This window comes from Andrographis paniculata, unplaced genomic scaffold, assembly GCF_009805555.1.
Source record: "Andrographis paniculata isolate CXL003 unplaced genomic scaffold, ASM980555v1 Contig12END, whole genome shotgun sequence".
In the NCBI taxonomy this organism is placed as follows: Eukaryota; Viridiplantae; Streptophyta; class Magnoliopsida; order Lamiales; family Acanthaceae; genus Andrographis; species Andrographis paniculata.
The window spans coordinates 4,174,641-4,188,434 of record NW_026137402.1 but is presented as its reverse complement, the minus strand read 5'-3'; the positions used below and the strand labels follow the sequence as shown (position 1 = coordinate 4,188,434).

Here is a 13,794-nt window from a genome sequence, read left to right as displayed (position 1 = left end):
AAACTTAGCGATTTCTCATCGAGGAATTGCGCATAGACTTGTAGATTTGAATTTGAAAACATTAATATAATAAGTTTGATTTAATTTGTTTTACTCTATTGTCTCAATCGTTTCAACCCGACATATCTTTGGATTTAGGGTTTAAATTTATGACAAGTTCCGACGCAATTTAGGTGGAAGAATATAAAGCATCACAACAATACCCAAATTTGCTGTAGTGTAGTTCGTCTTCACCTAAAAGTTGAGATCAGCGGTCAAGAGGTGAACCTCAAATTGAAGTCATAATCTCTCTCTCTCTCTCTATCTCTCTGTCTACTTTTATTTTGTTTGTTTTTCTGATTCTCCCCAAAAATTTGTGCCTTTTCTCGTTTGAACGCATGTCCAAAAAGCGACAGCTGTGGAGTCCGATGATCATCGTACCCTTTTTCTCTCCACAAATGCGATGCGCGTGCCTTCTCTCCCATCCTCATTTCATTCCTGCTCCTCTTTTACCTTTCACCCTCCCAAAACGCTGCCGTTTTGTCGATCCAATTGAAGGAATCTTCCGGCGCCGCCGATCGATCTGAAGAACACTTCTGGTCGGTAAGAATCTACATTTCAATTGTCGTTTTCTTGCATTAGCTTCCCGAATTCGAAGTCTCTCTCTTTTACTTTTTCACCTCCACGTTTTTAGTGCCTTTGGTTTTAGGTTTTGGAGTTAGTTTTTGGCTTTTTGAATTAATGTTTGTTGTGATATAAATGAAGAATAATAATAATAAAATAAAAAAAAAACTAAAAAAAAAAGACTGTATAGCAAAATTATGGTTAAAATCAAACATTATCTTATGCAGTTTCGGACAATTACAGCAATGGATTCATTTGGACTTTTTTTATTTTTTATTTTTTATTTTTTTTTATAACTCGATGCCACATAAATGCTTATACTGTAAAATAATTTTCAATGAATAATACGAAGTTGAGTTTGAAGGGGAAATGGCGTTATGTTTAGATAGAGCTTTTTTTAAGCTTTGGAAATTTTCTAAAATAAAGGTGATTATTTATTGCAATATTTTGTAAAAAAAAATAAATAAATAAAATAAGGACATTCAATGTTACATTTATGGGCCCAACATGAACGTTTTTTTTTAATCAATTTAAATAATAATTTTGACATGTTTTTTTTTTAATTTTTTTTATTTATGAATATGAGGAATGAATTGTAAAAAAATAATAAGGAAAACGACCATTTATGATAAGTTGTATAGTATTACAAGATTGGATTTTGGGTGTAAGAAAGCATCAAAAGTGTGGAGTTGTAGTTAATTGTGCTTGTTTTGACTAATATGGTTTCATTTATTTATTTTTTTTGTATGGGATTTGTTCATTTGTATTTTAAATTTATCTTCAATACAAAATATCACATCAAACAATTACGTTCATCTCAAGGAAAAAAAAAACAAAAAAAAAAAAAACCCTCAAAAGAACACATCAATCGTTCTGTGATCATTCTTTCATTGTGATGAGTTTATTCTTTTATTGTTTAAACCTAATTGAAATTTTTGTGCTTTTTACATTCGGTTTTTTTTTTTTTTTTTTTTTCGGTAGGTTTCTAAATCTTATTTTAACTTTAGAACATGAAACTCAAATTAAGAAAGCGATGGCAATCCGTCGTACCTCTTCATATGCAAGGCAAATTGTCGCCAAGGTTTTGTTTGTTCCATAAAGTTCGGACCGCAAGCTTTGGCCCTGATGAAACTCCCGTTTATCTCAATGTGTATGACTTGACTTCGATCAACGGCTTATTTTTTTGGGCCGGTGTTGGTATCTTTCACTCTGGGGTCGAAGGTACGTAGATGCTCTAAAATACAACACACACACACACACATATATATATATCGATAGATATGCATATCTTGTTCAATTAAATGTGCTCATTTTCTATGGATCTAACTTTATGCTTTCGATGTGTCAAGATTCTTTGATGCGTGAAATTTAGATATGATATTTTCTTTGAAGATAATATTGTTTTTGAGAATACGGAGAAACTAATCTTGGTTTTTGTTTATGGTATTGAATCATTTGGCAATGTTCGGAAAAATTCTCAATATGTTACAAAATGAGTTTTGGCATAGATATGTACTGTATATGGTGTTTTGAATGAAAATTTGATACCATAATTGTGTTTTGATGGAAAGTAGAAACATTCTGTAGATTGAATAGTGTAAAAAATGTAAGTAAACATTACTACGATCTTTTAGTTTTACTACAAATGATCGATTTGATTTTGATTTTGTTTTCTATGTCAAACATAATATTAACATTTTAAGTCAATCATAAGGTTGAATTTACGAACATGAGCTCATTTCCGATGAGGTTTTGAGTTTTGTCGAATTCATCTTGTTGCCACCCCTGGCTAAATAAAGACGAAATCGGACTTTACTATGACCGAGTTAAATTCGATGTAGTTTCATTTTGGCTTGAGGTTGAGTACAAACTCAAGCGTAATCGAATCCAAACAAAAAATTATATAGGGACAAATGTGTAATTTTTCACTCAACATGAGTCGAGCTTGAGCTCATTTTTCTGAATTTGATCGAAAGGTTTCATCTTGCAGTGTACGGTACCGAATACGCTTTCGGAGCTCACGAGTATCCCACAACCGGCGTCTTTGAAGTGGAACCACGGCAATGCCCCGGCTTCAAATTCCGAAAATCAATCCTCATAGGCACGACGAGGCTAAACCACGACCAAGTCCGTGAATCCATCGAACATCACGCGAAAAGATATTGGGGCGATGCGTACAACTTGATTGCCAAGAATTGCAACCATTTCTCCTGCGACATTTGCCACCAATTGACCGGAAATCACATACCTAAGTGGATCAACCGTCTCGCCCGAATAGGTTTCTCGTCTCTACACCACTTTTTCTTTTCACTTTTTTTTTTCTATGCAATCTTTATAATTTTCTAAAAAACATAATCTCTCCGTCTCATATTTATCTATCCGTTTGTTTTTTGCACGGAGTTTTAGAAATATTAGTATTATATTTAGATGTAGTAGAAATAAAAGTAAAAAGACTAAACTAATCTTATTAGTATTGTATGCTACAAAAGTAATGACATTTGTGTAATATATTGTAAATTTGAAGGGTATTTGTAATGTTAAGTACATAGTACATTTACTTAAAAAAATGAATAATTTGTTATAAAAACAGACCAAAATGGAAAAATTGATAGATTGTTTAAGGATGAAGGGGGTATTATTTTTTTCTCATAAAATATAGATCAATTTTTTCACATGACCTCAATCTTCGACTATATTACATATATGTATATGTATATATGTATACTTACACTTATGATCGTGTAGGTTCGTTCTGCGGCTGCATATTGCCAAAGTCTATCAAGAAAACTACGGTAGGACCGAATTGTGGACATCCCGGGAATGAGAAGATCTGTGTCGTGAAGAAGTCGTTGAGAGTGTTTTCTTCGATATTTCGGAAGGAAAAGGAAGGTTCTATATCATCATGGTTCCTACATTCTCATTACAAGGGGTGTTTGATGACTCCATGGGAGCTTAAGAAGTCTTCCAGTAAATCTTCACAACAAGAATAGTTTTTCTTTTTTTTAATTTTTGTGGGATTGGGCAATATTTTGGGTGTGAGATTTCAATTCTTATGCTGATCCATGGATTCTTTTCTTTTCTTTTTTTTTTTTTTTGTGAAAAAAGAAAATGTGGATTTTTTGTGAATTAGATACCTTGTGGCTTGGTGAGTGTAAGATCATCTTGAAGGAGAAAATTGGGTGCTGATAGGGGTAATTTTGTCATTTTGTATGGGAAGTGAAGGGGCATTGCCGTCTTTTATGCCTGTGGTTAGTTTTATAAATTCGTTTTATTACTACTTTTTATGCTATTAACACATAACCGGAGCATACAAGGTCAACTATGATCGCGCGTCCAATAGCAGACTGCCACGTCATATTAAACACAAAATCTGACGCACCAGAGCCCGAAACCCTCTACAGTTCCTTCTCGTCCAGTTCCGTCCAGTTCGAACATTTCCCACACGTAATAACATTATCGCGTTTTTGGAACATCGACTTTGGTAGTAGTCGGGAAAAACTGCACCATTCGAATCTCCTGCAGTTTTCCGCCGGAGCAAACCCTCCGCCAGTGCCAAACCCTCACTCGCGAGGTCGGACGCCATGTCGAGGTATTTCGGCGCTCTGCTGTTGATTTGTTCTGCGCTGTTTGTGAATTTCTGTGCCTCGTTCTCGGAAGTAAGCCCCGCAGATCGACGGGTTTTGGTACTGCTCGATGATTTAGCGATTAAGTCGTCGCATTCTATCTTCTTCAAGTCACTGGAGTCCAGAGGATTCGACCTCGATTTCAAGCTCGCCGACGATCCGAAGCTCGCCTTGCAGAGATATGGACAGTATTTTTACGATGCCGTTGTTCTCTTTGCCCCGACAACCGATCGTAAGTGCAGCTTGAAATCGACGCTGTAATTTGCGTATTTGTTTAGAAACTCTGGATTTTTATTTGCTTGAAACTTTGAGATTTACTGGCTTCAATGTATTTTCCTGAGGTGAAATGGTAATTGCTAATTTGTGTGTTTTTTCATTTTTATTTATTTTAAAATGCTAAATTAGGGTTTGGTGGTTCCATCAACGCGGCATCATTACTAGAATTTGTTGATTCTGGTCGTGATTTGATTCTCGCGGCTGATTCATCGGCTTCGGAATTGATTCGTGATATAGCGGTTGAATGCGGGGTTGACTTCGATGAGGTAGGCTATGCCTTTGTAAATCTATCCTTGAGATGCTGTAATTTAGAGTTTTGGAAAATATGTTAATGTGGGAGATGATTATAATAGGATCCAGCAGCCATGGTGATTGATCACACAAGCTATGCAGTTTCAGAGATGGAAGGTGATCATACATTGGTTGCTGCTGATGATTTCATTCAATCGGAGGTTATATTGGGTAACAAAAGGATAGAGGTGATTATTCTTGTTGTTGTCCTTTCAAGCTGTTTGGTTAGGTAATGCTATGGCTGTCACTGGCATGACATTATTGACATCACAAAATATTATTTCAGCAAGTATTGCTGGGTGCATAATTCGATCATCAAGAGAATGGGAGTGCTTGCTCTGCCTCATTGGTCTGTGTGTTTTTCTTGCATGCTATTTGGTGGAAATATTTTGTGTAAAATTATCACATTGGTTTGATCATCTACTTTGAGTGTTTATTTCCCCATTTTGTCATTAAGGGCATAGACTGGTGTGTGCAAATACATAGATTGATATTATAATGTTGAGTGTGAAGTTGCCACAAACCTATATTTTACAATTTGCTGTTTTTTGTTTTCATATTTTGGTTAGTATATTTATGATTGGTTGTGATGCAGGCTCCTGTGCTTTATAAGGGAATTGGTCATTCAATCAGTGCCACAAACAATTTTGTAAGATATATATATATGTACATATTTTTTTTTCTTTTATAAGCATAGAGTGTGTACTGTGCATCATTAGTATTATCTACTGCTTTCAAATAATAATAAATCCTTCTCAAAATTTCAGGGCCTAAAAGTTCTCTCAGCTTCTCCGGCCGCATATTCTGCCAACCCAAACTCAAAATTGTCAAATCCCCCCACTTTGACAGGGTCGTCAATCTCTCTAGTTTCAATTGTGCAGGTATGTCAGTTAGGAAAATACTTGACAAATTCTTCACTTAAGGAATGTCTATGTTCTTGCTTAGATACTGGCTATGTGCAATTGCAACATAATGCCATGCAATGGATGCTTGTAATTAATCACATCAAGCTTGTATTATCTTAAATTTAAAATTCTCTCAATTATTTTATTTTATTTTTAGTTTATTGAACATTAAAATTTGCCCTCGCTATAAGCGACCACTTGGTGGTCTGTCTCCAACAAACCTTTGGGCCTGATGCACAAACCCACTTCCTGTAAAAGAAAGAAAAGAATTTTCTGGTGAACACTAGTATCGTTAGGATGTTAGTTGTGATTATGTTTTTGACAACAAGTTCACAAGTCACATATCTAAGTGTCTGTAAATGGTTAATAAGTTCCCATTTTATGATTATGGGAAGGCATGAGGCACTGTTTCTCTTGAGCTTGGCAAACATCCTCACTTTTCATTTGAGGTATTGTCTGATGACATTTCTTTATTTGATATTATATCTTTGATGTTTGATTTTTTAGGCAAGAAACAATGCTCGGATTCTGATATCTGGCTCACTAAGCATGTTCAGCAACCGGTTAGTAGATTATGTTGGTCCTTCGTTAACATGAAATCATGCATTTTTTATTTTTTGGATGCCTTTCAGGTTTTTCCGATCTGAAGTACAGAAAGCCGGAAGTGCTATAAAGTGAGTTTTAATGCCAGAATTTTTACATAGTGTTGATCATCATTTTACCTTTGAATATCTGAAGAGCTTATATATCTCAGTGAAAGAGATTTAAGGGTCACTCAAAAAAATGTTTGAATGGAGAGGTTGGACTCATATAGCTCCAGGAATTTCTTTATGGTAAAACTCATGGTCAGGGTATGATGGAGAATATGCTTGTCGGTGTTGCTAATAGGAGTTGATTTTCATCGAAGTATAAATGTAATTGTGTTCCCAGTTTCAACACTTTAAGGGTGTGTTTGTTTGGGGGATTAGATTTTAAATCCACTATTCATCCCATTTCTTTTCCCCCAAAAACATCAAATCAAACACCTATTTTCATTTTTTATATTATACTAAAAATCAATTTTACATTCAAAACATCACATCAACACCTATTTATATCACATCATACAACTATTCAAATTCAAAATTTTTACTATTCAAATCCCAACTCAAAATCCAAACCCTCAAACAAACACACCCTAAATGAATAGTACATCTTTTGATTCACAGAGATTAGGAAAGTGGCAAGTTTAGCTTTGTCAATATGATGGGGAAGCACATTGAGATGGGGAGTGTGTGATGAGGAATTTGTTGTGTCTGTATTTCTGTGAGGAATTAATATTATTGTAGAATAATCATTATTAATCTCCCTGTTTCAAAATTTTAAAGTTGCAAGTACTTTGATGAACAGACTTGAGAAAAGTGGGAATGAGCAGTTTTTGACCGAACTTAGCAAGTGGGTTTTCCATGAAAGAGGGCATCTGAAGGTTTGCACTTTGCACAAGCTGTTTGATTCTATGGCACTGATCTGTTTGGTCCTTTCATTTACATTAAAGCAAAATGTTCGTTCAAAGGCATTTTGCTGCTTTCAACCCTTGAGTCTTATGATTTTTTTGTTATTTCCATTAATTGTCTTTTCAACATTTTTTATGGATATTCCTATTTCCAGGCTGTTAATGTCAGGCATAACAAAGTTGGCGAAGTAGATGAACCCTCAATGTACAGGATCAAAGATGACCTGGTATTAATGTTTAGCCAGAAGTGTACTTCCTTTCAAGAATAAATCAATTAGATTAACCAGATGGATGGTTGAATTAAGGAATTGAGAACACTTTCTTCGTTTTGAAGCACTACTCTGTTGAAGTCTATGAATGGTCCGGTTCGAGTTGGAAGCCATATGTGGCTGATGATCTGCAAGTTCAGTTTTACATGATGAGCCCATATGTTCTGAAAACCATGTCAACTGATAAGAAGGTGCTATATTTATTTATCATAGGGCCCAGTACTCGATTGCAATATTCACTCTTTCAACTTTTATCACTCTGTTTTGCGTCCCTCAATATATTATTATTCTCTACAGGGCCTGTATTATGCATCTTTCAAGGTTCCCGATGCTTATGGTGTTTTCCAATTCAAGGTCGAGTACCAGAGACTGGGATATACACGCTTGAGTTTATCGAAGCAGGTAGATATTGTTAATTTATGATATTCATGTATTTAAACTTCAGTTGTTACCAATCATTCTGTCTTCTTCTCTATTCCCCTGTAATTGTCTATTGGCGCAGTTTTCAACTTTTAATCCTTTGGGGATCTCTCTGTTCTATTTAGTGAAAAATAGTTATACTGATTATTGATGAGTTATTGAACATTTCCGTTTACTGGTTGCATTCTCAAACTGAAATAAGCTTTTTTAGTAACTATGTTATTACATAAAAAGTTTTATGGAATTGGTTTTGGACATGTGAACTCACCTATCTGTCGAAATTTCTGTGGTGTTGTGTACTAAAACACTCTAATCACTGAAAATTCTGGTTGATCGTAAATTTCTGGTTTTCTATTTCTTGTATATGCTTGTATCTGAAGGTCCCACCTCCATGTTTGGAGACGAATGAACTGTTTGTTAGTTCTGTGAGCCGTTGCTTTGCAGGCTCCTAAAACATCCTTATTGTTTTAATGCTACTTTACTTCTCAGTGAACACGGTAAGACGAATGAACTGTTTGTTAGTTCTGTGAGCCGTTGCTTTGCAGGCTCCTTATTTGTTTTAATGCTACTTTACTTCTCAGTGAGCACGGTAATGCATGCAAGCACTCGCTAAGTCATCTTTGTATTGTGATGTGCAGATACCTGTTCGACCTTTCCGACATAATGAGTATGAAAGATTCATTACTGCTGCCTTTCCATACTACGGAGCATCTTTCTCAATGGTACCATCCTCAAAATTTTATATTCCTGCTATTTAATACACACTTTCCATAGCAGTATCGGCACAAGGTCTTCATCTTAAACCTTTTTGATAAAATCCTTTGGGGTTGAAGTGGCAAGAATATTACTCCCTTCATCATTTAAATTTGCTTAAATTTTTGGGCATAGGTTTTAATGTGGATGACAAATTTTATTACTTTTTGTGTTTAATAGTACAAAAAGTAAGATGATTTTTTACTAAAAGGCTAAACGGTAATAGTTTTTATGACTTCTAGAGAAAAAGTGAGTATAAATTTAGATGGAGGGAGTGTTAGTTTTAGCATATAACTATATATATATCATAAATATATATGTATATATTTTATTAATTTCTTTATTGTCCACAGTCTCACTTATTTTGCTTAAAAAGAAAATGCTCGTTCGATTTGGTTATCTATACGTATACCTCTTTTCGTTCCCTATATTCTGTCAAGCTCGTGATGTTGGCTTTCGGATGGATTTTAGAAACCTGTTATATAAATGTTCGCATTTGTTGTCTTCAAAATCCATTATCTTTCATTGCACTCCAAGTAGACTTTTGCACTTAAGCCGTTATGCTGCAAAACACTCGATGACCCTATGACAAACATAGCGACTATTATACCAGAAACCTGCAGCTGTAAAATCATCTACATTTTGGATCGAAAGCATACAGAAATTACCATGTTATGATGCTGCATGTGTTGTTTTAATTAGAAATATGAATTGCATTGTGAAAATTTAAAGTACCAGCTTACAGGAACCGCCCTTTTACATTTTATTTTCCTTGTAAACATCGTCGATGCAGATGGCGGGGTTCTTTGTCTTCTCAATGGTGTATCTCTACACAAAGTAGTTGCGAAGAGTGAATCGAATACCGAATACCGGGGTTGAAAACATGAGTAAGAACTCTTCATCTTATCTCATTTCATCTCCTGCGTTAAATTGGATTTAGAGAAATTTTGTTAAGAGATATTTAGGGATTCACTATATATATGTTTTCAATTTGGAATCACATTTTATGTGTAGGGATTGTTTGTTTCTTTAGTGGTTGTATTCATTGCCTGCCAAGAAATTGATCATGAAATGCTAACATGACAAACACAAGAACTAATGTCGAATTTTATATACATAAGACTCGACTCGGCTCGTGCTGGAATTTACCATCTTGTTTGGATCCGATGCTGAATTAATTGTCTTTTAGCATAGGTTTGAATTTGCATGGTCAGTTATCAGTTTATACACAGGTTTTTTAAGTTTTTCAAATTTTGGGAATAGTAAAAAATTGAGAATTTAATGTCATATTTTGTGATATGAATAGCGTGTAAAGCATGTAAACAAGAGGACGGCAAAAGAAATAGAATAGAGGGTTTGCTGAATATATAAGCAAAATTTCTTATTCGCTTTCCAAATAATATATGTAATACTACTTTCATTTGTTCCATATATTTATTGTCATTTTAAATATATGGAACAAATGGTTATATATATTTATTTTGTCAACTTCGATGCTTCTCGGTCCACTTGTCACACATGGTTCGCCTAGTGTGATTTGCTTTGTCAGGTCTAATTTGCATAGTTTAGATTGGTCGGGGGTTTGTCCAGTGTGCACTTTCGGGTAGCGGCTGCGAATTTTCATGTTATTAAAAAAAAAATTATGTTTTACTCTTTTGTTTCAATACATAGGTGTGAACCTTTGTAAGTATATTTTTTTTCATGGTTGTAGTCAGTATATGTCATATTATAAATATATAATGGTCATTTTTTTATAACATATGTTGATACGTCGAAATCGGCATGGTGCTGATTTGATTGGATTTATCATTGATTCATGCCCATTTTTTATATACTATCATATTTACTATAAAAAAAAATACTATATATTCGAGTGTATCTTTTTGCGGTTTTTTAATAAATTAAGAAATAATATTATATTATTGTATTTATTAATATCAGATAAAATAATTATAAATTAAGTAATATAAGTATTATTGATAATTGAGTGTAATAATGATATTAACTAATTATAATTGCAGCTAATCTTTTAACCATTGATTTAATATAAACATGGTAATAATCTTGAATAATATTTTAATTTATCATATACTATTATTCTTTCTCTTATTCAAATTTATTTTTTTTTTTTTTTTATTTTTTGTTATCTAAATTTATTTTTGTTTTTTTAAGTAAAAAAATATATTATTTTTTCTATTTTTTTATCCTATGAAATAAAAGTTTTTACATTTAACTATTACTCCATGTCCAGTTACGTATTTAGGACATACAAAGTAACTGTTTCATTAAATATTTTACTTTTTTTTTATAAATATCTTTACTTTACATCGCATCATTATTTTTATAAAAAAAATAAAGATAAAAATGTTATTACGCTATTTTTAAGTATTTATTATAATTAAAATACTTTTCTCCGTCCACAAACTAATATCCTATTTTCCTATTTGGGACGTCCAATAACTATTGTCCTATTTATTTTTTCTAACACAAATTTTTTATTTTTACTCTTTATTCATTTATTACTTTTAATTTCTACTATACAATTATGGGCAAATTTGTCAATTATTAAAAAAAAACAATCACCTAAAAAATTGTACAAATATATTTTAGGATAATAGAGATTGGACGGAGAGAGTAGTATTATTTTTTAAATTCTGCGCCAAAAGTAAATGTATATTTATTGTTTAAACGGAGGGAGTATTATTAATTCATATTTATATTCTTTCTTTATTTTTAAAATTTTTTAATAAATACCTTCAATTATATATTTTTCAATAAAATATGATATTTCTTGATCTTGATCTAAAATGAGCTAAAATTGGGGGGCGAATAGAGTACATGTGTGCTATGATACATAGTATATTTCTTTATTTGCCTATGAAAGTTATATTTACTTTATTTAGCTATGTCCATCAATTTTATATTATAAATAACAATTTATTTTTTTAAAAAAAATCTACTTAACCATCACTGTTTCTTAAAATATGATAATAATTTTGGTATTGCTGTTATGTTACAAATATACTTGAATTTTACTCTAAACACATAATTCTAAATTTGTTATTATCGTTGCATCACATACACTGTCAATTAAATATGTCATTATCATTTAGTACATATGCACTATCATAATTAGTGTGTTAGCGTGGCGATTTAGATTTTTGTTTGGGATTTAAAATATTAAAAATTTTGAATTCGAATAAGTTAATATAAATAGGTATTGATGTGATATTTTGAATATTAAATTAATTTTTAGTGTAATATAAAAAGTGAAAATTAGATATTTGATTTAATTTTTTGGGGAAATTTTTTTTTTTATTAAATAGTAAAAATTTATGAAAATTTTGTAAGCGAACACATGTGTGTTTGCTTGGGGGTTTGGATTTTGGATTGAGATTTGAATATTAAAAAAATTGAATTAGAAATATTGATGTAATGTTTTGAGTGTAAAGTTAATTTTTAGTATAATATAAAAAAATAAAAATAAATACTCTCTCCGTCCCATATATATCTCTTTGCTTTTTGCATGAAGTTTTAAAAATATTAATATTATATTGGGATAAAGTAAAAATAAAAATAAAAAATATTATATTTGTAATGTTAGGTTGACATAACAATTAATAAAAAAATAAAATTGATACTATTATGGGACATACCAAAATAAAAAAAAAATAAATAGATTGTTAAAAAGGAACAAAGGAAGTATTTAATTTAATATTTGTTAGAAAAAAAAAATTATATAAATAATAAATTTCCCCCAAAATTCTTCAAACAAACACACAATATATTTTATAATAAACGTTGAAAACATCTCTGTATACTTTCTATTTTTATGTTAAAATAAGTTTTTTTTTTTTTTTTTTTTTTTCACTCAACCAAACAAAGATATTTGGGTTGGGTTTGCTTGGCGGCGGAGTACTAAATAAATAAAATTTAATTAAAATTGTAACTTTTGTTCATGATATAGACTTTTCAATTACTCTATTTGTTTATAAATTTTTACCATTTCATAAGAAATTATTCTTATAAAATATTAACTCAAATACTCTTTTATCTTCAAACACAAAGTATTATTTTCTTTTTAATATTTTTATTGGTCTAATTTAAAAATATTTTTTTTTTATATTAACTAATAAAATATTAAATATATTCTTATTTTTTATTAATTTATTAGCTAAATTTACTTATTATTAATTTTGACAGTCAACAAACATATTATAACTTTTAATTTCATATTTATTTACAATAAATCACTATCTTTATTATATTCTCTCTTTTTACTTTCTTTAATTTTTAATTAAATTTTTTTAAAAAATTAATTATTATTATTTTTTTATCATTTTTAAATAAAATATATATCTTTTAAAAAAATTTCGTATCAGATCCAATATGGTCATTTTTACCAAAAAAATATTACACCATTTTCGTATAGGAAATATCAACATCTCTTATACACTTTTACACTGACCAATAAAATACTATTATTTTTTTAATTTACTACAAAATTAAAAAAAAAACCCTTTGAAAAAAAGGAAAAAAAATACTTTTTTTTTAATATATTACAAAAAAAATATAATAATAATAATATGCACTAAAAGGGAGTAATATTTTTTAAATTAAGTTAAAAATTAAATTTTACTATTAAAAATTTAAACTCAAAACTCACACCACATAAACACATCCCAATATTAATGCTTTCTTTCCGGTAAATAATAATAATAATAATAATAATTCTTTCTTTGCTTCTTATATTTTGTATATAAGTAATAATTATATTTTGTCATAGAGAAACTAATATATATATCATATTATTTATTTTGTAAAATCATTTGAATAGATATTTTCATATAAGGTATAAAAAAAATTATGTAAATAATATATAAAAATTATTATATTTTCAAATGAGATAGACAAAAATAAGTAAAAAATAATATAATAATAATTTTTAAGATAATATGATGTTTAAGATAATTTTGTTTAATTAGTTAATAATAGTAAATTATGATATTATTTTATTATTTATTTATGTAATTAATAATATTAGTAGTTTTTAAAATAAATTTAATAATTTAATTAAAAATTAGAATATATATTTAAATATTTTAAAAATTATATCACATAAAAAATTATATGCAATATAATTATTAGTTTATAAAAGAATA

The 13,794-nt window shown here is 30.5% G+C and overlaps 2 protein-coding genes across 6 annotated transcripts; both read left to right on the top strand.

The window, feature by feature from the left end:
• Window positions 1-119: 119 nt before the first annotated feature.
• LOC127254148 (deSI-like protein At4g17486) lies at window positions 120-3,778 on the top strand. 5 transcript variants are annotated; one of them, XM_051279095.1, is made up of 5 exons: window positions 120-261; window positions 390-582; window positions 1,611-1,824; window positions 2,594-2,881; window positions 3,349-3,778. In XM_051279095.1, exons 3-5 carry the CDS (start codon window positions 1,614-1,616, stop codon window positions 3,591-3,593), a joined length of 744 nt encoding a protein of 247 aa, XP_051135052.1. In that variant the 5' UTR covers window positions 120-261; window positions 390-582; window positions 1,611-1,613; the 3' UTR covers window positions 3,594-3,778. The 5 variants fall into 5 exon arrangements, with proteins under 5 accessions (XP_051135052.1, XP_051135061.1, XP_051135043.1 ...); XM_051279104.1 differs by having other exon boundaries at window positions 131-261; window positions 396-582; XM_051279086.1 differs by having other exon boundaries at window positions 177-578.
• Window positions 3,779-4,043: 265 nt separating this feature from the next.
• On the top strand, window positions 4,044-9,796 carry LOC127254140 (dolichyl-diphosphooligosaccharide--protein glycosyltransferase 48 kDa subunit-like). Its single transcript, XM_051279055.1, has 13 exons — window positions 4,044-4,458; window positions 4,632-4,768; window positions 4,856-4,981; window positions 5,389-5,442; window positions 5,561-5,674; window positions 6,206-6,261; window positions 6,331-6,372; window positions 7,088-7,163; window positions 7,346-7,417; window positions 7,525-7,650; window positions 7,757-7,861; window positions 8,518-8,601; window positions 9,426-9,796. The coding sequence occupies exons 1-13, from the start codon at window positions 4,185-4,187 to the stop codon at window positions 9,471-9,473; spliced, it is 1,314 nt and encodes a 437-aa protein (XP_051135012.1). The 5' UTR covers window positions 4,044-4,184; the 3' UTR covers window positions 9,474-9,796.
• Window positions 9,797-13,794: the final 3,998 nt, after the last annotated feature.

Excerpts from the sequence above, each read along its gene's own strand:
- LOC127254148 (XM_051279095.1), top strand. The coding sequence starts at position 1,614 with ATGAAACTCAAATTAAGAAAGCGATGGCAATCCGTCGTACCTCTTCAT. Across the intron at positions 1,825-2,593 it reads CTTTCACTCTGGGGTCGAAG|TGTACGGTACCGAATACGCT; the intron begins GTACGTAGATGC and ends TTCATCTTGCAG. Across the intron at positions 2,882-3,348 it reads CAACCGTCTCGCCCGAATAG|GTTCGTTCTGCGGCTGCATA; the intron begins GTTTCTCGTCTC and ends ATGATCGTGTAG.
- LOC127254140 (XM_051279055.1), top strand. The coding sequence starts at position 4,185 with ATGTCGAGGTATTTCGGCGCTCTGCTGTTGATTTGTTCTGCGCTGTTT. Across the intron at positions 5,675-6,205 it reads CTCTAGTTTCAATTGTGCAG|GCAAGAAACAATGCTCGGAT; the intron begins GTATGTCAGTTA and ends TTGATTTTTTAG. Across the intron at positions 7,862-8,517 it reads GCTTGAGTTTATCGAAGCAG|ATACCTGTTCGACCTTTCCG; the intron begins GTAGATATTGTT and ends TGTGATGTGCAG.